Source organism: Eublepharis macularius, chromosome 7, assembly GCF_028583425.1.
Source record: "Eublepharis macularius isolate TG4126 chromosome 7, MPM_Emac_v1.0, whole genome shotgun sequence".
NCBI classification, from domain to species: Eukaryota; Metazoa; Chordata; class Lepidosauria; order Squamata; family Eublepharidae; genus Eublepharis; species Eublepharis macularius.
Window position 1 is genome coordinate 45,060,242 of NC_072796.1, and position 21,765 is coordinate 45,082,006.

General features: G+C 39.9%; 1 protein-coding gene across 1 annotated transcript; it reads right to left on the reverse strand.

Annotated features, from left to right (window-relative positions):
* Nucleotides 1–96: 96 nt before the first annotated feature.
* On the reverse strand, nucleotides 97–18,690 carry BPHL (biphenyl hydrolase like). Its single transcript, XM_054985736.1, has 7 exons — nucleotides 18,555–18,690; nucleotides 14,103–14,206; nucleotides 10,490–10,656; nucleotides 9,413–9,566; nucleotides 8,923–9,054; nucleotides 1,902–2,025; nucleotides 97–393 (listed from the first exon to the last, which is right to left on the reverse strand). Exons 1-7 carry the CDS (start codon nucleotides 18,665–18,667, stop codon nucleotides 306–308), a joined length of 882 nt encoding a protein of 293 aa, XP_054841711.1. The 5' UTR covers nucleotides 18,668–18,690; the 3' UTR covers nucleotides 97–305.
* Nucleotides 18,691–21,765: the final 3,075 nt, after the last annotated feature.

Sequence of the window (21,765 nt, forward strand, 5' to 3'; positions counted from 1 at the left end):
TTATTCTGTTTTGTGTGTTCTTTGAGGTTTGTGGCACACAAGTGTGCTACCTGTGAGAAGCTCATATCATGGAAGTACTTAAACACAGCAGCTCCATTTAGTCAATGCCAGACTTTAATTCTCATTTGTCAAAGATATGTATGCCAAACCAGTTGGCATACAAAGACTTCATTGGGCCCTATGGCAACAAAAGGCAAAGGCTTTTAATACCCCTCCCCCAATCTCCTGGAACCTTACGTCACAGTCATATTGGCACCCTGACTAGGAACAAGACTAGGCTCATGTCTAAACATTAGGTGAGTGTCCTATAGAAGAAATCTTTCTACCATTCTGTTAAATTCCTCTGCAAAACGTAGGTGTAGATTGTGTTTTCCCTCTGGCATGAAATGCAACCTGAAAAAGACAAGAGTTGAGTAAGTGCTTGGGGCACATGACAGTTGTGTGAACTAAATTTTGTGCGATCCAAAATTAAACAGATGATTGACAACATTGTCACAATGAAGACGTAGTCTACAGCAACAACAATCTATCAAGGTTTCTGTTCAGCTGCTTGAAATATTATGACATTATTGCTGAATAGTGGTTGGAATGCCTGGTCTGGAGTAGCCTAGAACAAATTCTTTTCAACTACAAGTTCATACTTGATAAAAGGGTAAGTGAATATATCCAGGCCTTCAGAAGTGAGGGAACAAAAGTTATCAGAGATCCTTGTTCCAAGTGCTGGGGGCAGCATGCTCAGAAAGTGTCTCAGTACAAAAACAGAGCAGCTTTGACCAGGTCTGTGACCTCATCTGCATGCTGATTTGGAAGCTGGCATGTTCTATGGAGCTTTTTCTTAGACTTGGGAACAGCTCGCTAGAGTGGATCCAGTGATGTATGAGCCGAAAGGAAAACTCAGTGCAGTTCTGCTTCTCCAAGCAGTAGCACAATGGCTGTAGCAATACATAGCACACAAATATAATTTTAACTAAGCAATGTGCATATGGAGAAATGGTATGAGAAACATCTTTTGAATTTAAATTAGTTTTGAAATTGTATCAGAAGAAATCACTAATGTTATGTCTTGTGACTGTACAATCATTTAGCAGAGGTAGGTGGTGAAGAGTAAGCTTGGCTCTTCCCTTGTGCTTGTGGAAATATTCTGTGGAATCCAACCTACACGATTGGCAGGAACCAGTTTCTGCTGGTATTAAATAGGGGAGGTCCACTTAAGCCACCGGGGGCACTGGGGTTGGGGATCACTATGCTGAGGATCATGGGATCTGCATGGCGAAAGCCATGTAGGATTGAGGCTACAGCAAGGAGGAGTGTTTGGGGGTGGGGGGGGAGTGAAAAAACTGGGTGGATTCAAACTGTCTCCAAGCAAAAACACTGAAACTTTCTTTAACACAGCTTACTCTGATTAGCACACCAGAGTTACAGCAGGCTGCTCGGTTACAATTAGGGGTGATGAACTTTCTCCACAAACTGATTTTTTACTTTCACACGAGCAGTATAAAATTTCAAATTATTCTTTTGCTTCCCTAATACTTATGCTCAAGGCAGAAAAGGTACTAAAGACTTACGTTCTCTGATACTCTTGCATATCTGATAATGAAATTAGTAATGAGGGGGCGGGGATAAAGGTTGAACTATTTGAATGGCACTTCAGGTTAACCTATTAGGCAAATACCAAATATGAGTTTTCCCAGAAGGCACATATTGTACCTCAGAAAGCAGCTATAACTGATCATTCAGGAAGCATAAGCCAACAGTGGTTTACTCTTTCCCAATTACAACTAAAAAGAGACCCTGAAAGTAGACCTCAAAATGGATTCCTGGCTAAATAGGAATGGCTATGAAGAGCATATTGCCTCTCTGCAGTGGTTTTAAAACATTGTGAAATTAAGCATTTAACTTACTGTGATCCTCTGATACGTTTGTGCAGATACTCAGGGTGAAAGCGTGGCACCAGGGGGTCTTTCTCTCCATGGATTATTAATGTTGGACATTTAATATGAGGCAGTAAATGTTGACAGATACTACCTGTGGAAGAGGAAGTTTTAAAGGTTTCAAATTAACTTGATTTTTCTAAAATTACAAGTTACAACCAAGAAGAGTTACTTGCTAATACAAATCATAGGCTGTGGTGCACCAATGGTATTATAATGAGTAACAACTGAAGTCTTCATTCTAAAATCTAAATGTTATCTAGGCAGATGGAAGTAGAATAAGACTAGCCCTACCAGATCAGACAGTGTCTCTGTGATGTATCAGCAGCAATGGGGAAGCCACAGAAGAATGACCCCATGTGGTAGATATGGTGGTCTTATGACCGCTTAAGTGCCATTTTTGTTACATTTAAGTGCATCTTTATGATTTCTCCTAAACCCATGGGCCCTGATTGGAACAGCTACTAGTAAGATTGTGCTTTTCTTCTTTTAAGCTCTTTGTTCAGTTATTTAAAGCATTATTTCCTTCTTTGTAATTTAGTCCTCCCACCATTTAATTTACTTTCGCTGATGCTGTTGGTATTTATTTCTTACTTAAATATACACCCTGACTTGGTTAGCCCAGGTGAGCCTGATCTCATCAGATCTCAGAAGCTAAGCAGGGTTGGCTTTGGTTAGTAATTGGATGGGAGACCTCCAATGAAGACCAGGGTTGTAGAGGCAGGCAATGGCAAACCACCTCTGTTAATATCTTGCCATGAAAACCCTGCCAGGGGTGGTCATAAGTCAGCTTACATATAGATGCCTGCTTTCAACATTGGAGGGTGTCATCATCGCATAGTTGCTGAAAGCTATGTAGCTGGATGAAGGGAAGGATTTCGTAGCAAGCCTCATTGTAACAATCATTTAACTGGATTGTGCCAATTGGCTTCCTCACTGTGAGGGAGCTGAAATGGTTGCACTTTCTGGGTGTGTTCCAGAATGGTCCTGCCGACCTGCAAGCGTCATTCCACTTTAGGTCTTCTGAGAGATTAAGACACTCAGCAGCCAGTGGTGTGCCACTCTCCCAAGCTCACTCAATTATTACTGACCAAGCACCTCCTTTCCCCATTTAGAAATGCATTTGAGTGGGCCTTAATGTGGTTACGGAGAACAAACTTCCAGCTTTCTAAGTAATAAGAAATTTATTACAAAGAAAATGTCTACACACATACTCTGCTCAGAAACAAATCACGCAAGAATACAAAGTGAATGTATACACGCAGTTCTCTGTCCCTTCTGTAAACAGACTGTGGCTATTATTATGCTAAGGGAGGCTATTTTACTCTTGAGGTAACAGTGTTGCATCAGTCATTCATTACCTTGAGTCTGTTCAGGCTGCTTAGCTGGTTAGCTCCACATGGTAATAGTGGCCATCAAAATGGAGCTCAGGTGGGATCATTTTAGAAAAAGTGAATGACAATCTTTTTAATGCAGAACACTTTCCAGATAGTACAAATTTTTATGAGAAATGGTTTCCATTTTTTGAATATATAGAGAGATATAACCTACAACCTAAGATTAAGATTTTTCAAGTGGTAGTTAACTTTAAGAACTTTCTGTAATAGTTTTTCAGTTGTGTTTGTTATATTACAGTTTATAATGGTTTGTGTTTAATCTTAAATTGTTGGGTCATGTTATCTGTTTGTTTCCACCTTTAAATTTGCATAAGGCATCTTCTAATTTTAAAAAAAATGGAGCCCAGGCGTTGGGAGCTCCTTCCTGTAAGTTATCCCCAGACTGAGCCAACCAAAAGGGACCTCTTTCCCCTCACGTCAAGGAGACGCATTTCCTATGTTTACCTACCCTCCCCCTGCAGTTCTCTCCCTGCTATTCCCAGGAAGAGATAACAATCTAGCATCTGACAGCTCCAGTCTCTGTCCCCTTCTGGGTGTCACATCCTGCCAGGGTGTGAGATGGTCCTTTGATTGTTCTCTGCTAAAAGCATCTGCACATCCAAACCTTAAATACTTATGATGGCTATTGCCGGAAAGGGGGATACTTGAAAGCAATGAACCTCTTTCCTGTTTCCTTTTTTGGGAGTGAATGCAGTTTTCCTATCCCAAAACTCCACGGAGGGCATTTTCCATACAGTGTAATAATTGTAACTTAGATTAGCAGTTTGAGTATGTGTACACACCTACTTCCTGGATGACAGTCTTCTATCTAGCTCAGTCACAGCCAAGGCATTTCTTTTCCACCCTCAAAATCTACAGTATCTGGTAGCCACTCCCCCCTGCCCCAAGAATTCAGTACAACTCTTTGGTTAACAACAAAAGCTGATAATCTTTTTTCCCTTCTCATTTAAGACTTTGGGGAAATTGAATTTGATGCAATTTTATGCTGTTTTGAGATAGATGTACTTTTTTTCAGAAGGGGGAAGACGTGTGATCCTGTTTCCAATTTAAAATATTTTTATAGTTGTCCTGATAAAAAATAAAGTTACTGAAAAGAGATAATGGTACTTTTGTTACCCACCCTGAGCCTTTGCATTTAGAATGGGCTATAACCTAAATATACAGAATCACAATCAATATTAACAAGGTGGCGCATTAAGACTACCCTGACTCAAGGTCACCCAAAACAGCCACCAAGAAAAACAGTATTCTGTGAGCTGAATAAATTATGCTATTTTTAAAACTTTACATAATTATATTCTTTAAGATTGCTACACAGGGCTCTGAAAGGTATAGAGCAGGAACGCCTCTTGTTTTTGAGATATCACTAAGTGGTGTCTGTGGACGTCAAAGTCCTAAATTTATTGCTAAAAACTAAATGCTGATTTGTAAGTAAATAAATTACACACAAGTAGTAAAACTACAGGAGTATGAAAGTCAGAACAGCAAAAATTGTTTATGGAAATGTCCTTGATACTGATTGTACTAATCTCAAACTGTGTAATTCACCTTGAGTCTCAGTAAGAAAGGCAGACTATAAATGTCATAAATAAATAATAAATAAAACACTCTCCAGCGAAAGGAGGAGATCAAAGGATATTCCAGCTCAATATATCAAAACAGGAGCATTAGATTTGGCAAGGTTTTATTTAAATTATGCTATGACTACAATGTAGAGTTTTGGGGAATGCTAAACTTATTAAAATTTCAAAATCACAGTACACTAATAGGTGAGAAGCTCCCGGAGGGCACCAACACTGAAGAGGTGTTTTTGTAAAAGAGAGTCAAGAAATTAAAACAAGACCAGCGAATAATGGCGGCTGTGTTCCAGATCTTGCTTCCTAGGCAGACTTACACAGTTTCACAGTCCACCAAAGTCAGCGGGCTTAAAAGGATGTCTCTCTGCTTAGGAGTGCATGGTTAGCCTCTCTGTCCTTGACATATGGAAAGTAGTTGCCACTGAAAAGGCATTTTGGATGTCCTTGAATGGAAAACTTTTCTGAATGTTGATTGCTTTTTAACTAAAACTGGTAATGATTGACTTGCAAGCTGGATGTGTGTAAGTAAGCAACCTTAACTTGTACTTAAGATGGTAATACTGAACTGGGAAACAAAAATACCTCAGTGCAATTAGGCAGCATGCCATTTTCCTCCCAGATTTTTCATCAAGCTGTTAAAAGAGTAGTATGGGTCTGAGCAGCCCTAAGATTGTTTTAGGGTTCAGAGCTTTTCAAATTCCAGTTCCTACTTGGACTATAGCTGTAATTCTGGAGAACATTCTGTTGACGGCTCTTTGACCTCATTTCCACTGTAAATGTCATAAACATGGTTAAGAGATGAGCTGCAGGCTTGTGCATTTCTCCCCTCCTCCCACTGTTTGCTTTGTCCATAACGTAGCATCATGTCTGTAATGGCACCACTACTAACCAGATTCCCTTCTGACCAAGTTTTCATACTTTGGGTTCAAATCATAGTTACAACAACAACGGTGTGCTTATATACCACTCTCTAGACAGAACAGTGCCCCACTCAGAGCAGTGAACAAAGTCGGCGTCATTATTATCCCCACAATACAGCTGAGGAGCTGGGCTGAGGTGGGGTGGCTTACCCAAGGCCACCTGCTGAGCTCATGGCAGTAGAGGGATTCAAACCAGCGAGTGCTGATTCGCATAACCACTATGTTACAGCACCTCTTGTTACTGGGGTGGCCCCAGGTGAGACTTGGGAGCCCCCATATTCAGAAGCAACAAACTTCTGAATTCCAGTGCTAGGAGACAGCAGCAAGGGAGGGCCTCACCTCTACGCCCTGTTTGTTTGGCCCTCTGAGGCGACTGGCCAGCTGCTATGCAAAACAGGATGCTGCTGGGCTAGATCTGATCTAGCAGGCTTTTATGTTCTTATGATGATACATTTGCGGCTGAATTTCTATTACTTCTTTAGATTGTGTGCTGGTAATTTGTGTGGCTTCATATTTATTACAGGTAAATTGAATATTTTTGGTGAATATAAACTTTCAAATGATGAAACAGGAATCAATGTCAGATTCACACTGTCTGCTCTGCTTAACACAGTCAGAAGCAGCAGGTAGGCCAGGAGAAGCAGTCCCCTGGTGATAGATTCCTACTCACAGGGCTTACACTCCTTACCCCTTTAAGGCAGCATGCCATGTTTTAAACTTTACCGTTCAATCCAATCTTCATATGCAAAAAAACAGTGTGTGTGTAGGGCTGGGGGGCAGGGAATACGAAGCAAAGCTGAACAACAGATGGGGAGTGCTTTCTCACCACATGCCATTTACACATAGCAGGTTTCTTCAGAGTTTCCCTTTCCCATGCCCCCAGCAGTGGCTACTTCCACTCCCCCATGCGCCACAAGGGCTTTCCAATTTTTTTTGATATCATTATATTTAATGACATAACAATCCATGTATCATTATGTCTGAGTTTCTAGCTTTTTTATTTATTTATTTTTATTTATTTATTTATAGTCCGCCTTTCTCACTGAGACTCAAGGCGGATTACATAGTGTGAGATGAGAACAATCAGTATCAAGGACATTTCCATAAACAATGTCATAGGATTTTACAAAGACATTAGCATTAATGTCTTTTACAAAGACATAGCATTAGCGAGGTTCCAATACAGAGTTGAAGAATTGCTGAAACAGAATATAATCAATTCTAGAACTGACATTAGACCATATGAAGCACAAGTAGCTCATAGGAGCACGTATTTAAGACAACAGGTAGTAGGTAAGGCAACATAGTGGTGAAGTCTATGATCCCTAACTCATTAGCGAAGCATCTGAGACCCCCCCTCCCTACAATAATTCCCTCCTGAGTAAAAATCCTTTTTGAATAATTTGGTTTTGCATTGTTTGCAGAAAGCTAGGAGAGTGGGGGCTTTCCTGACCTCCTCAGGCAGGCCATTCCATAGGGTAGGGGCCACCACAAAGAATGCCCATGTATGGTCTACTGTTGATTTCACCCATGTGCAGGCTGGCACCTGCAAGAGGCCCTGTTCAGATGAGTGAAGCTGTGGTGGAGGGGCATAGGGAGAGAGGCGGTTCTGTAGGTATGCCGGGCCAAGGCCATGAAAAGCTTTGTATGTAATAACCAATACCTTGAATTGAGCACGCTAACTGATAGGTACGGAGTGACTATAGGACGGGAGTGGTACAAAATAGAGTGTTACTGGTGTGGGTAAGGTGTGACCCAAGAAATGGGTTACCTCTTGCTCTGGATGGGGTTGTTCTTAATCTAAAAGAGCAACTTTGTAGCTTGAGGGGGGTGCTCCTGGACCTGGACCTCCAGTTGAAAAACAGGTGGCAGCTATGGCACCAGTTTTGGCTGGTGAGCCACTCTTACCTTTCCTAGGCAGGAGAGGTCATGCCACTATAGTGCATGCCCTGGTAACATCTAGCTTAGATTACTGCAATGCACTCTACATGGGGCTGCCCATGAACACTGTACATAGACTGCAAGTACAGAATGCAGCTGCCAGACTACTGACCAGCATGCAATGGTCAGCTCATATCACTTTGATTTTGAAGCAGCTGCACTGGCTTCCAATAGATTTCTGAATTAAAATCAAAATGTTGGGTTTAACCTTTAAAGCCCTTAATGGTCTGAGATCCTCAAACCTATGGTACCACCTTTCCTGGTATAACCCCCCTCCCTCCTCGTGCCCTGTGAACTGCAACTCAGGGCCTGTTGGTGGTTCCTGGCCCTAGGGCCGTTCGACTCTCTTTGACCAGAAAGAGTTATTTTATAGTTGTGGTTCCCTCCCTCTGTCTAGTTTTGCCCTCAGTAGATATTCCTTCAGGAACATAGCCAAGGTGAGTTCTCTTCACAAGCTGTGAGAGTGATGGAATAATGGAGGAGAGTGAACTTACTGGGGCTGTTGTCCACTGCCTTTGTTTCCTCTGTTGCCACACATATCCTGGTAGAACTTGGCTACTCTGCCCCTCCCCTCTAATCTTGGCCCCTGAGTCTGCTAAACCCCTCTTCTCTCTCTCTCTCTCTCTCTCTCTCTCTCTCTGAGTCTAACCAGAGAGACACAACAGTTATAACTGTCTGTATGTACACATAAAGTAAATGTTACATCTGGTTAAGCCTTTAGTTGTAGTCAGTTCAGACCTCATCAATTTATATATAAAGTAAGTTAAAACTGTCCTTTTATTTGTGATGTGAACAAGGAACATAATGGGTGGAGGGAGAGAAGTGGATATTTACAGCAGTTTTTCTGTTCTTTTTATTTATATTGTTAAATGAAAAATAAGTTTAAACAAATGTCCCAACATGCATCATTACATTGAACTTCATTTGCTATTTTGTTGCCCTTTCATCTCTATTGGAAAAAAAAAACCCTGGCAATTCCATGAGGAGGAAATATGATGAACATGTACAATGCAATTCTAAAATGAATTACTCCATTGGTTTCAGTGGGCTTAGACTGGGGTAATTCCGCTTAGGATTGAACTGTTAAAGCTCTTTTGGACAAGTAAAATAAAACCCCATCACTGCTGGCCCAATTGCATGCTGTGTGATTTCTTACCATTGGTGATGTGCATAAATTGAGAGATTCCATCCACCCAGGCTTCACAGGTCTTTGAAAAGTATTCATATCCATATAATTCTTCCATTGGCTTTCTGGCTCTTTCACTCCATTTGGAAACATCTCGGATAGCTATGTAAATTAACAGAATCTGCCCATTAATGCCTTTCCCAGTGTTTTGTAAAATGCCCACCTCAGCATTTTAATATCAAATAAGTATTCTACATTTTGCAGATCTGTTTAAATAGTGTAATAAATATGAGTCTACTTTTGATAGAGCATTAGATTGTAAGTACAGTGGAATACTCTTTCTCACAGCACATTTGTCTATTAACACAAAGTAAAAAGTAACACTTTTCCGATGTGTATGAAAAATCATGATTATTCTAGTTCACGTTACTTCAATTTCTGAAATGTTTCTGGTTGTTTAGAAAAGACGACCAAGGATCTGAGTTTCGCTATGCACTGCCTTCATTCTTCTGATACTTACCATTATAAAGTTTCACATCCTCTTCTGTAACAGAGGCATTGGCTCCCCAAACCACGATTTTGTTGATAAGATGTGGATATTTTGCTGCAACAATGAGTGCTGTTATTCCACCATCACTCCATCCTAGCAGAGAGAACTTCTGAAACTTCAATGTCTTGTTTGGGACAGCAAAACAGAACGGAAAAATAAACCGGATTGAACCACTGAATGGTTTTACTTGAAGTCAAATGTTTCTTCAGGAGCGATGTTCTCCCCACTGAAATCAAAGGGACTTAAAAGTGCTTAAGTTTGGCCATACTGTGCCCACTGAGTTTACTGAGATTGTAGCCCGCCTCCTATTTCCAGATCATACCCGACAAGACCATTTATAAAAATCAGATAGTTGCACGATCCATCCTTTCCTACTAACACAGTTCTCGTCCTTAATTTTGCTGTATGAGTATCTTATGCAAGCAGCTTTGGGGTGCAGCAAGCCTGTTGTGTCCTTGTGTGGAAACTACAAAAAGGCCTCCAACACCAGAAAATGGTGAGACACAACGGTGGGGATCCTATCCCATACACATACCTTTCCCATATACCATATGCATAACTTTGTGCTGGCTCAGAAATATAGACGGGGTGGGGAAGAGTTGAATACTGCCCCTTAGGTTTTAAGGCTAAAAATATAGGGTTATTGGTTGGGTCCTTGAGGAATGACCATAGCAAATTCAAGCTATACATGCCAATGAAACTCATTCATATGAAAAGAGGCGGAAGGGCAACTTGGCCACCATTCTTACCACAACAAGTTTCAGGTGAGAAACCACATTAGTCTGTAATAGTAGAACAAAATTCAAGTCTAGTAGCACCCTAAATAGCAACAACATTTTCTAGGATATGAGCTTTTGTGAATCAAAACTCACTTCATCATCTGACTCATTAAAGTTTATATCCTAGAAAATTCTGTTTGTCTTTAAGGTGCTACTGGACTCAGATTTAATTCTTACTTTGTGATCTATCCCCTTCAGGCACAGAAAGAAGATATCCATTCAGAAGCCTGTTTCAAAAGATCAGTTCTTTATTGCAGAAGAGATTTACCTGCATCAAGTCAACAGCATCCTTTGCATCTATTTCAAAAAAATTTGGAGGAAATTCTCGAACTGGAGGGATAGACTTTCCATATCCCCGAGGGTCCCAGGCTACGACTGTGAAGAGCTGCTTGTTCATAGATTTCAACTGTGGTCCAAAATCAGTCTGGCCACTTCCTATATATATTGCAAGATAATTGTATCTGAGTAAATAGTTATATACACTATAAGATTAACACACTGTTTTACAAGATGCAGAGGAGTTAGCCGTGTTAATCTGTAGTAGCAAAATAGAAAAGAGTCCAGTAGCACCTTTAAGACTAACCAACTTTACTGTAGCATAAGCTTTCGAGAATCACAGTTCTCTTCATCAGATGCATGGAGGGCAAGAAGAAACTGGTCAGATATATAGGTGGAGAGGGGAGGGCGGAGTAGATGCAAACAGTAGCTTCTGATATGGAGATCAGTTTGCTTCTGTTAAGGAAGTCAGTTACTTCTGATAATGAGATAACCATTCATAGTCTCTATTCAATCCCAGCTTGACGGAGTCAAATTTACATATGAATTCCAATTCAGCAGCTTCCCGTTGGATTTTGTTTTTGAAAGGTTTCTGTTGAACTACAGTGACCTTTAAGTCCTTGATGGAATGTCCTGGTAGATTGAAGTGTTCTCCCACTGGTTTCTGGATGTTGCCATTTTAAATGTCAAATTTGTGTCCAAATGGCCCTCCCCTCTCCACCTATATATCTGACCAGTTTCTTCTTGCCCTCCATGCATCTGACGAAGAGAACTGTGATTCTCGAAAGCTTATGCTACAATAAAGTTGGTTAGTCTTAAAGGTGCTACTGGACTCTTTTTGATTTTGTTTTACAAGAGGAAGTGGTGGAGAATGCCATCAAGTCATAGCTGACTTATGACAACCACTGGCGTGGTTTTCATGGCAAGAGACTAACAGAGGTGGTTTGCCATTGCCTGGTTCTGAAACCCTGGTCAACGTTGGGGATCTCCCATCCAATTACTAACCAAGGCCAACCCTGCTTAGCTTCTGAGATCTGACAAGATCAGGCTCACCTGGGCTATCTAGGTCAGGGTATTTTACAGGCAATACCAAATAATTACATTAAAGAATCTTCTCAGCTGAAGGAATTCTAGCCCTGACACAATACTGTGGCCACAGGCCACTGTCACAGGCATTCCCTTACAGGGAATTAACACTGGCTTACAATGGGTAATTAATACTATGTGACTACCTTTGATCAGGGAAATGCTTTCCCACATATCATAGTAATTCTAACTACTGCTTGGTCACAAAAGCATTTCTTAAAAGGTCATTTATATAAAGTACTTTAAAGGTCAGGGTTGTTTTAACCCATTATTATACTACTCTGAAAGTGATTTAATATTAGCATAAAATGTAATCTATTGTGAAGATTATGTTTATAAATTATTCATCTTTAACAAATGGAAAATAGGCCATATAAAAAGTCGCAGTCAAATGACAATTTACTTCCCTGTTTTTTAAAAGTTTGTTTAAAAGACAATTGAAGAAAAAGTATTTTATTTTGATATTATTTATTGAAGACAGTACCAAGAAGCTGGGAGTAACAGAAATCCATTCATTCTCTGATTTAAGGAAAAATTTAGATTGATTTAAACAGTATCATTAGTGTCAAACACCTTTTTGGCATTGGATCTAGGTATGTCAAGTTTCTGAAAATTTTGAAGCCATTGTGGGGGAGGGGGACATATTTCCCAGAAAGAAACATGTGAGAAAAAACTGAAATATGCACAATACTTTCTTTTAAAATCAAACCTAAATATGTTTTACAACTTTAATAGTGTAATTTTCCCCACATTTGTTTGTGTCTGTGTGTTTCCAGAAATTTTACATCCCAACTACACATACAAATTATACACACCTGAAAAGTAAATTTCATTACTTACAAGTGATAGATGACATCTTTGATCCCTACTGTTTGTGTGTTCGTTTATTAAATTTAATATCCATCAGTAGAGAGTGATGGAAATAGCCATTGTAAACATGATTCAGAGCTCTCCATCCACACTCAAAAGCCTTAATTTGACCTAGTAACTGCGCATCCAAAGCCATTTCAAAAGTTGTTGCAATTGGTATGAAAATTAGGACTCAGCTTGCACAGAAACATCATAAACACGGCCACTTTTAATGTCTTAGAAAACTGCAATGTAGCGGTTTAGAGTGTCAGACTAGGATCATGGTAACATAGATTAGAGAAACCTAGCTTATCTCTCAATGTAACCTACCTCACCGAGATGAGGAAAAACAAGGATGACCCCTTTATACCACCCTGAGCTTCACAAAAGGAGGGTGGTATACAATTTTATTTTTTATTTTATTTACATTTTTTATATGTAATAGTAAATAAATAGTTTGAGATACAATGTAAAAAAATTAAAAATTCATACTATGGTAGTAGGAATTAATTATACCAAATGAAGGCTGCTGCTGATTGGTCCTGTGAATGCAATTCTATGCTGTACACTGGGAGAGGCGGCTAGTACTTTTAATGTCTAGTACTTTTAATGAACAAGCATGGAACGATGGCCTCCTAAAATGGCCTCCTAAGCAGTAGTGCTGCCTAACATGTAATCATTCACTGCTTTCACAGTGTGTGACATCAATGAGTGCCTATAAAATGGACCCTATAATAAACAAAGTAGTATATTTAAATTCCTGGCACTGTGAAAAAAAGACAAATAATAGTTTTATAGAAATTTGAAGGCAGTTTGGAAGATTGTTGCTTGTGGTGGTCTCATCATCCCAATATTACCTTAAATAAACATGATTTGTACAGTTTTTAAAAATTATTTCCAAACCTGGAAACCTGTTTGATCAGAGACAGCGGTAGAAAATTTAATGTTTCTGTCCACCCCAGGAAATGATGCCTCTCACAACCCTTTTTCATTTCTTAAAAAAATCCCTTTACATTTCAAATAAATATAAAGTACAATTTAGCAATAAATATGAAGAGTTAAGAACATAAGAAGAGGCTTGCTGGATCCATCTAGTCCGGCATTCTGTTTCACACAGTGGCCAGCTAGTTGCCCTGGAGGGCCAAATGAAAAGGGAATAGAGCCCAAGGTCCTCTCCTGATGTTGCTTCCTAGCACTGAATATGGAGGTTCTAGTGATGCTAGGTCTCCCACTTCGGCAGGAGATATCCTGCCCCCAATCAGCAACAGTTACTTCTGCTCAGCTGAGTAGCAGGAGAAAAATGAGGGAGAATGGAAGCCATTGGTGGCACCATGATGATGTCACTTCCATGCATGCCAGAAGTGACATCATCACAGTGATGTCAGTAATTCTCTGGTGAGGACGGTCCTCCCACCAGTGAATCTTGTGCTGGTTACCAGTCTCATGCTGACAACTGTAGGAAGTTACCTTTACTCACAATGGCTAGTAGCCTTTGATGGACCTACCCAGTTAGTTCCCTACAATACTATTCAAATGAGTAGACATGTTGTAAGAAACTTCTGGGAATTGTATGAATAAGTCCTGTTCTTGTATGCATTCTGGTTCAAGGAAGAAAGAAAAAAAGAAAGAACATCAATGATAAGCTGTACAAAGTTCAAAGAAGTCCAAACCTAACATTCCAGGAAGAAGCAGAACAGCATGATTTCCGTCTCCTGTCTGCTGATAGTGCAGGTGGATACCATTCACTTCAACTTTACCTGAGGTCACTGCAGTGCTAGAAGAAACATTCCCCCCACCGAAGAAAATTATTCAGTGTTGTAGTTTATTATAGTGAAATCACAGTGGCATGTACAGCTATTAGTAGTATGTGGCAGCTGGCTGCTCTCCAGAGGAGTAAGAAGGGAGCACATAGGAGCTCAGGAGTTATTCCAGCTAAAGGCATAAGCCAACCTTTCAGTTTTAAAATGTAGTGCAGGGAACTACTCCACCAGAAAAAGGCCAAATTCTACACACTTCCATTTTGTGTCCATTTTATGGTTTGGGATACAAGTTAGGCCTAAGGCTAACCATAGATGCTGAAAATAACTAAGAAGGGATTCTCAAAGCCCTTTGGGGATTAAGGGCTCATAATTCTGAAGGTTTGTGGTTAGTAAAAGTCAGGTATTTATCTGAGGTAAGATTTGAGTCCAGCGGCACCTAAGAGACCAAAATGATTTTCAGAGTATGAGCTTTTGAGAGTCATGATGAAAACTTAAGAACCACCTTATACAGGAAACATACTGACCAGCAAACATATCTACACACTTCCAGGCACCATCCTAAACACACCAAACAATCCACCAAGCTCTACGCTACAGCTGCATCTGTTCCACTCCCTCTGACAGAGATTCTCACCTGCAGGATCTACAACAGACATTTCTGGAATTAAAATACCCACCTGATGTAGTAAGAAAACAGATTAACAAAGCCAGAATGATAGCAAGGGATAACCCGCTAATTGGCAAAAATCAACAGCTCCCGTAGACATGCATTCTCTGTGGTGGCCCCCAGCTTATGGAACAGCCTACCTGAAGAGGTCAGGAAAGCTCCCACTCTCCTGGTTTTACACAAACAGTGCAAAACTGAATTATTTAAAAGGACTTTTTTATTCAGATAGGAGGGCTGTACTGTAAGGAACTGGTCTCAGAGGGATGCATTAGTAAAGGGATAGGGACCATGTGCAACTGTGGGGGTTTGATCCTGCCGGATAGTTCTATGTTTTTAAATGTTGTTTAATGTATCAGTCTTAGAATTGTTTTCACTCTGTTTCTTTCACTCTGTATTAGATTTTTGCTGGTTTTAAATCTTTGCAAATTTGCATTTATAGAGTATCGTTTATTGAAAAGTCCTTGAAATTGACTTTTCTAACTCACACTGTGTAATCTGCCTTGGGTCTCAGTGAGAAAAGTGGACTATAAATAATGTAAATAAATAAGATAATGTAAATAAATAATGTAAATAATGTAAATAAACAAAAACAGAACTCCACCAGCAGTCACATACAACTCTTAGTTCAAACGAGTTCAAGCCATCATTAACAACTTGCAGCCTATGCTAGACAAGGATACTCTTCCTCTTTCCTTCCCTTTTACATGATTGGTTAAGTGACCATAAATAAAGAAATGAAATTAAATCCTCTCCTTTTATTCCATTAGAAGTGCATTGATTAAAAATTTCTTCAGCAGCAGGAAGTCCTTGGTTCATCATCTTTTGGACTCAAGGGATAGAAGGACTGAAGCAAATGTTGCTACTGCCAAAGTAATCTGAGGATCGTTATCTCTAAGCAGATAAACAGTGTTTCCCAGGTGTAGGGGGTGAATGATCAGTAATAAGTGGCTTAATAATAACAGTACCTGATATTCTCATACAAATGGCATTCAAGCAGGACATGTGTCAAATCCTCTTAAGACTGCAAGGGCAGATTCTATCAGATTAAAGCCTATTTAAAAATCTTCCTTCTAAGGCCATAGAAAGTATAATATTCAATCTCACAAATTAAAAACTTTACAATAGTGTGGTGGAATAGTCAAATAATACATATACGGAGGTAAAGATTTCTGAAGAGTAATGCCAAAAGACAAGTGAGAGCAGATACAAAAAGCTCTCTCTGTCAAACGTCCATGGTTGATTTCTAGAATGCGCTTTTCAATCACAGAGAAAGCTTTTGATTTAACCTTCTCAGAAATAAGTTTAGTTGTCCTACCAACTAGTGGCAGTTTCTTATCCAAAGTTTTCATCCAAACTAATTTGAAAGTATCATGTTCCAAGGCAGCCCCCAGCAAAAAACAATGTTCATCTCAATTTGAGGGCAGAGAGCCACACTTTTGCTTCGAAAGATGTTTGGCCAAATGCTGCCTGCAGTGCAACATTTGAGACACAACACAGTACATTTAACAGTTTTCTTAGAAACTGAGCAAGGGGCCGATCAATATTTTTGGATACAGCTTTAATGCAAATAGCTGAACTGTAATGTACTAGGGGAACCGCTTTCAAGTTAAAAGCCTGCACAGCTGATATAGAAGCTAGCAAACCAACAAGCAGGGATGAACCCAGTCCAAACTTAATCATCTAGCCAGTAAAAGTAAGCTGACATCAGCAACACAAATAATTTACGAGTTGTTCTAGAGTGTGCAAAGTCTGCTAGTGATATAGAAGCCAGCAAACGATCAAGCAGGGGCAAACCCAATCCAAACTTAATCACCTAGCCAGTAAAAGTGAGCTGATATCAGCAACGTAAATAATTTACTAGTTGTTCCAGAGTGTGCAAAGCCTGCTCCTAAAACTGTTTTCCTAAAAGCAATCTCACTTTAAATAACAAGTAAAGTAAGATAGGATAAAATAAAATAGCCAAAGGAAATCAAAGCAGCTTCCCTTAAACAACAATAGTTAAAACATAAACCAGCGTGCATACCATTAATTAAACGATTAAGAAGGCATAAGTCAGAATGAAAGCAATATAAACAAAAAAATCACCATAACCCTCTGAAGTCCTAACAAACCCCTGATTTTTAATTATTTTTTTTAAAAAAATTCCATTCCCTCTCTACTAATATAGATGTGTGTGTGTGGTGGTGGTGGGGGGCTAAAATCAAGTCTACATAGCTACTTGGAAATAAGAGCTACAAAATAAAGAAAATTAGGCAGAGAATAAGGAGAGAAAAAGGGAAAAAATGATGTTTAAATGCCTCTAGAAGTTAAAATAAGCAGAACACAGGGTATGAACGTCCTGCGCTATCAAGCCAGAACCAGAACTCCCAATACACTTCTCTCCCACACAGCCCCTAATATTAAACAACTTCATGCTCACAATAATGTACTTCCCAATGCAGACACGATTCTGAGACCAGAGTCTGTAACAAACCAAGATGGCAACTCTTCCCATATTTACTACAACACAATAACTGGATCTAATGACACCAGTTACATCATCTCCGGTTCATTCACTTGTTCATCTTCCAATGTAATAGATGCGATCAAGTGCCAGCAACGTCCTTCCACACGCTAAACAGGTCAGTCTCTAATGAAAAGAATAAATGGACATAAATCTGACATCAAAAATCACAACACTCAAAAAACGGTGGGAGAACATTTTATTCTTCCAGGACGTTCCGCTGATAACCTATTCCTCAAACAAAGAAAGTTCAAGGGCGGATTACAAGGTATGATCATTGAAGTTGAGTTCATTTACAAGTTCAGAACAATGGAGCCCCTGGGGCTGAATAGAGACCTCGGATTCTGATAGTTACAGATACTCATTTCTGCTGTAATCAAGCCGCATTGTTCCTTTACATCCTGACTCTCTTTCTTTGCTTCACCGCCATCTCCTGTCTGGGATATAAAAACTCAAGAGATCTCCACTCCTTGGATCTGAGGAAGGGAACTCTGACCCTGAAAATCTTGTTGGTTTCTCAGGTGCCATGGTCATAGATCCAGAGGAGTTAGCAGTGTTAGTCTGTAGTAGCAAAATCAAAATTTTGCTACTACAGACTAACACGGCAAACTCCTTTGAACCTTTACACAAGCAAACTGATCCCCACACCAAAAGGAGCTGTCTGCATCTCCATATCAAAGGAGTTGTTTACATCCCCCCTCTCCTCCTCCTCCCTCCCCTCTCCTCCTCTATATTTGACCAGTTTCCTTCTGTCCTCCATGCATCTGACGAAGAGAACGTGATTCTCGAAAGCTTATGCTACAATAAAATTGGTTAGTCTTAAAGGTGCTACTGGACTCTTTCAGGTGCCATGAACTCAAATCCCTCAGTATACGCTCAGAAGTCTTAGAAGTATTTCTGCGTCCAGGAAATTAACTGGTCTGTTTTGGCTTTGGCACCTTGATCAAATCGACCCCGCGGTCTCCCTCAGAGATCGGAAAGACCCCCGTTTCCCTGCCCTCACCCACAAGCAGCGCAAACAATCCCCAAGCGCGACTAGCGCCTCCCCCCACGCAATTCTCCACTGATTCCCCCTCCCCATTCTCTCAGGCCGCCAACTTCGCATGCGCGGCACTGCGTCGGCCACCCTCGCCCTCCTAGTAAGCGATTTCGAGCGCCGCGCTCGCTGCTGCCCCTTCGAGTCGGGACTTACCTGTAGGAAGCGGCAATTTTGCTTGCCCTCAGCGTGTCCCACTGGGCTGACTGGGAGAGCTGGGAGAGGAGGCGCCGCAGGAGCAACACCCGCTGGCCTCCGGGACGAGCCATGGTTTTGCCTTCTCTGCGGCGCCTGCTTTGGCTCCGCCTCCGGGCTGCCGTCGCCCTCTGCGCTTTCCTCACAGGACTGGGTGCGATCCCGAGGGGTTCCGAATGCCTGTTTGGGAAAGGCGCGTCTTCGGGTTTCACGAAAAGCCTCGTCCGCTGTTTCTGGAAAGCCCTTAAGCAGAGCTTGGACAGATTTCCATGTTGTTCGTCATCAGCAAAGTGGGGTCCTTTTCGCTGCTGTGCCTAATAGTCGGAGATGTATCTTCCATTGATTGATCTCTCTCTCTCCCCCCCCACCCCTTTTAAAACCATGGGAGCCGGCAAGCATCACTTCTTGGAGCAGTAAACTCTATGAATGAGTAGTGCTGTGCCAAGAAGAGCGTCTTTGCCCGAATCTACTACAAATCATTTCAAAAATGACTCCGAGTGTTCCTATTGTGGAAGAGGAGAAAAATTCTATCCACTTCAAACATACCATGCATAATTTAAAAAAAAATTATCCTTAGTTGACTAAATAGTTGATCTGCATCCACAGATTTTATGGCAGAAGTGACATTTGAAATTGGGGTTTTATAGTTCATGGCTCTGCCAATGTAGTGCGAGTCATGGATCATTCCGAGCCAAGGAATAGCATATTAAATTGTCAGCAGCTGTCCCAAAGGCATTTTTGTCTTAAGTATACTTTCCTTCTTGAACAGCACATATAGACTTTGGCATGAGACACTAGTGTCCTCCTCCCCGTCCGTCTTTTTTTTTTTTAATAAAATTTTTATTGGAATTAGAATCATATAATTACATATTACAATCAATTCCCATTTCCCAATTTCTAACCCCCACCCTTTCCCCCCTTTTCTTTTGACTTCCAACAGTTTTCCAACCCTTTGTCCCTTTTCTCTTACTCATTTTTAATTCATCTATCTAACAAACCTGTATTTTTCCCTTTAATCTAAGCAATAATTCTTTAACTATTTTTAATACTCTATACCTTATCTTATCTTTAAGTCCCTTCTTCCACATTAGACAAACAATTTGTCCCTTTTTAAGATAATTTCATAGTTTCCTAGTTTCAGATATTTCTATAAGCCTTATACCATATAACCCATACATTTATATAAGTCAACCAATTTGACTTATATTCCGTATATTACTTTATATAACTATCATCAAAAGTTATCAATCAATTTAATCCATATATTTCTTCAGGTAGACTTATTCAGTTTAACATGTTACACGTTTATACCAGAAACCATATTAATTAATCGGTCCTTATAGTTAATTATTTTCTATCCATATTCTATATGTTTTTCTATATATAACAATCTAACAAAATAGCTGCTTAGACATTTTCATTTCTCTCTCTACCCTCCGGTAAAGTCACCCCCCTCTACATTTCGTCATATTTCAGTAATTCTCGAACTGCCACAGTTCTCTTCCCACCTCCCATTTCTTCAGCACATACTGCTTCAGCTTCCCCCAATCTGTGTTGAACTGTCCTGGGTCCAGATTTCTCAATTTTCTTGTCATTTTGTCCATTTCGGCCATATACAGCAATTTGTAAGTCCAATCCTCCATAGTTGGCACTTCTTGTACTTTCCATTTTTGCGCATACAAAAGTCTGGCCGCTGCTGTCATGTAAAATAACAGTGTTCTATGTTGGGCTGGAATGCTCTCCATTCCCAAGTTCAGTAGCAGGAGTTCTGGGTTCTTATTAATTTGAAATTGTAGAATTTCACTTATTACTTTTATTATTTCTCCCCAGTACTGCCTGGCTACCTCACATGTCCACCACATATGATATAGAGAGCCCTCATGTTTTTTACATTTCCAGCATTTATTAGAAGTGTTCAAATTCCCTAGCGCAATCTTCTTTGGTGTCATGTACCAACGATAGATCATTTTGTAAATGTTCTCTTTAATATTAGTACACGTTGTAATCTTCATTGTGTTTTTCCACAAGTATTCCCATGCCTCCATTGTTATCTCTTTATTAAAATTTATGGCCCACTTCACCATTTGTACTTTGACTATTTCATCTTCAGTATACCATTTCAACAGTACTTGGTATACCTTGGAAATTTCCTTCTTATCCTCTTTCAAAAGTGTCTGCTCTAGTTCCGAATTCTCTGTTCTTATGCCTCCCTTTGCATAATCCGAATTGTAGAGATCTCTGATCTGCCTGTACTGAAACCAATCGTAATTGGGAGATAACTCGTCCTGCGTCTTTATTTTAAGTTTAGAAGATTCTATTCGGGTTATCTCCTTATATGTTAAACACTGTTGCTCATTATAGACAGCTCTCGGATCTATTACTTCATACGGAACTACCCACATGGGGGTTCCTTCTTGTAGGAAATCTCTATACTTCTTCCAGGTTGCATATAGGCTTTTCCGTATATAATGGTGTAGGAACATAGAGTTCACTTTTACTTTGTCATACCATAGGTATGCATGCCATCCAAATATTTTTTTGTATCCCTCTAGGGCCAATAATTTCTTATTCTTCAACGTCATCCAATCTTTCAGCCACACTAGGCAAATTGCGTCATAATAAAGTCTTAAATTGGGTAGTTGCATTCCGCCTCTTTGCTTTGCATCTTGTAAAACTTTCATTTTCACTCGAGGCTTCTTGCCCGCCCAAACAAAATCTGATATTTTCCTCCGCCATTTTTCAAACTGCTTAGAGTCTCGGATAATTGGTATTGTCTGTAACAAAAACATTACTCTTGGTAACACATTCATTTTAACTGCTGCAATCCTTCCCAGCCATGACAAATTCAATCTATTCCATTTGATCAAATCTTGCTCAATCTGAGTCCATAATTTTTCATAATTGTTTTTGAATAGATCTATATTCTTTGCAGTCAGTTCAATTCCCAGATATTTCACCTTAGTTGTTACTTCACAATCCGTTATTTCCATTAACAGTTGTTGTTTTTGCTTAGTCATGTTTTTACATAATATCTTTGACTTCTTTTTGTTGATATAAAACCCTGCCAGATCTCCAAACTCTTTAATCTTCTCTATCACTTTTGGCATATTCTCCATTGGATCTTCCACAATTAACATTATGTCATCCGCAAATGCTCTAATTTTATAAGAGA

Coding starts and splice junctions, on each gene's coding strand:
- BPHL (XM_054985736.1), bottom strand. CDS start 18,667: ATGGCTCGTCCCGGAGGCCAGCGGGTGTTGCTCCTGCGGCGCCTCCTC. Junction 10,657..14,102: donor GCTTCTTCCTGGAATGTTAG/GTTTGGACTTCT, acceptor CAATATATATAG/GAAGTGGCCAGACTGATTTT. Junction 2,026..8,922: donor ATTTATGCACATCACCAATG/GTAAGAAATCAC, acceptor CCTCTTCCACAG/GTAGTATCTGTCAACATTTA.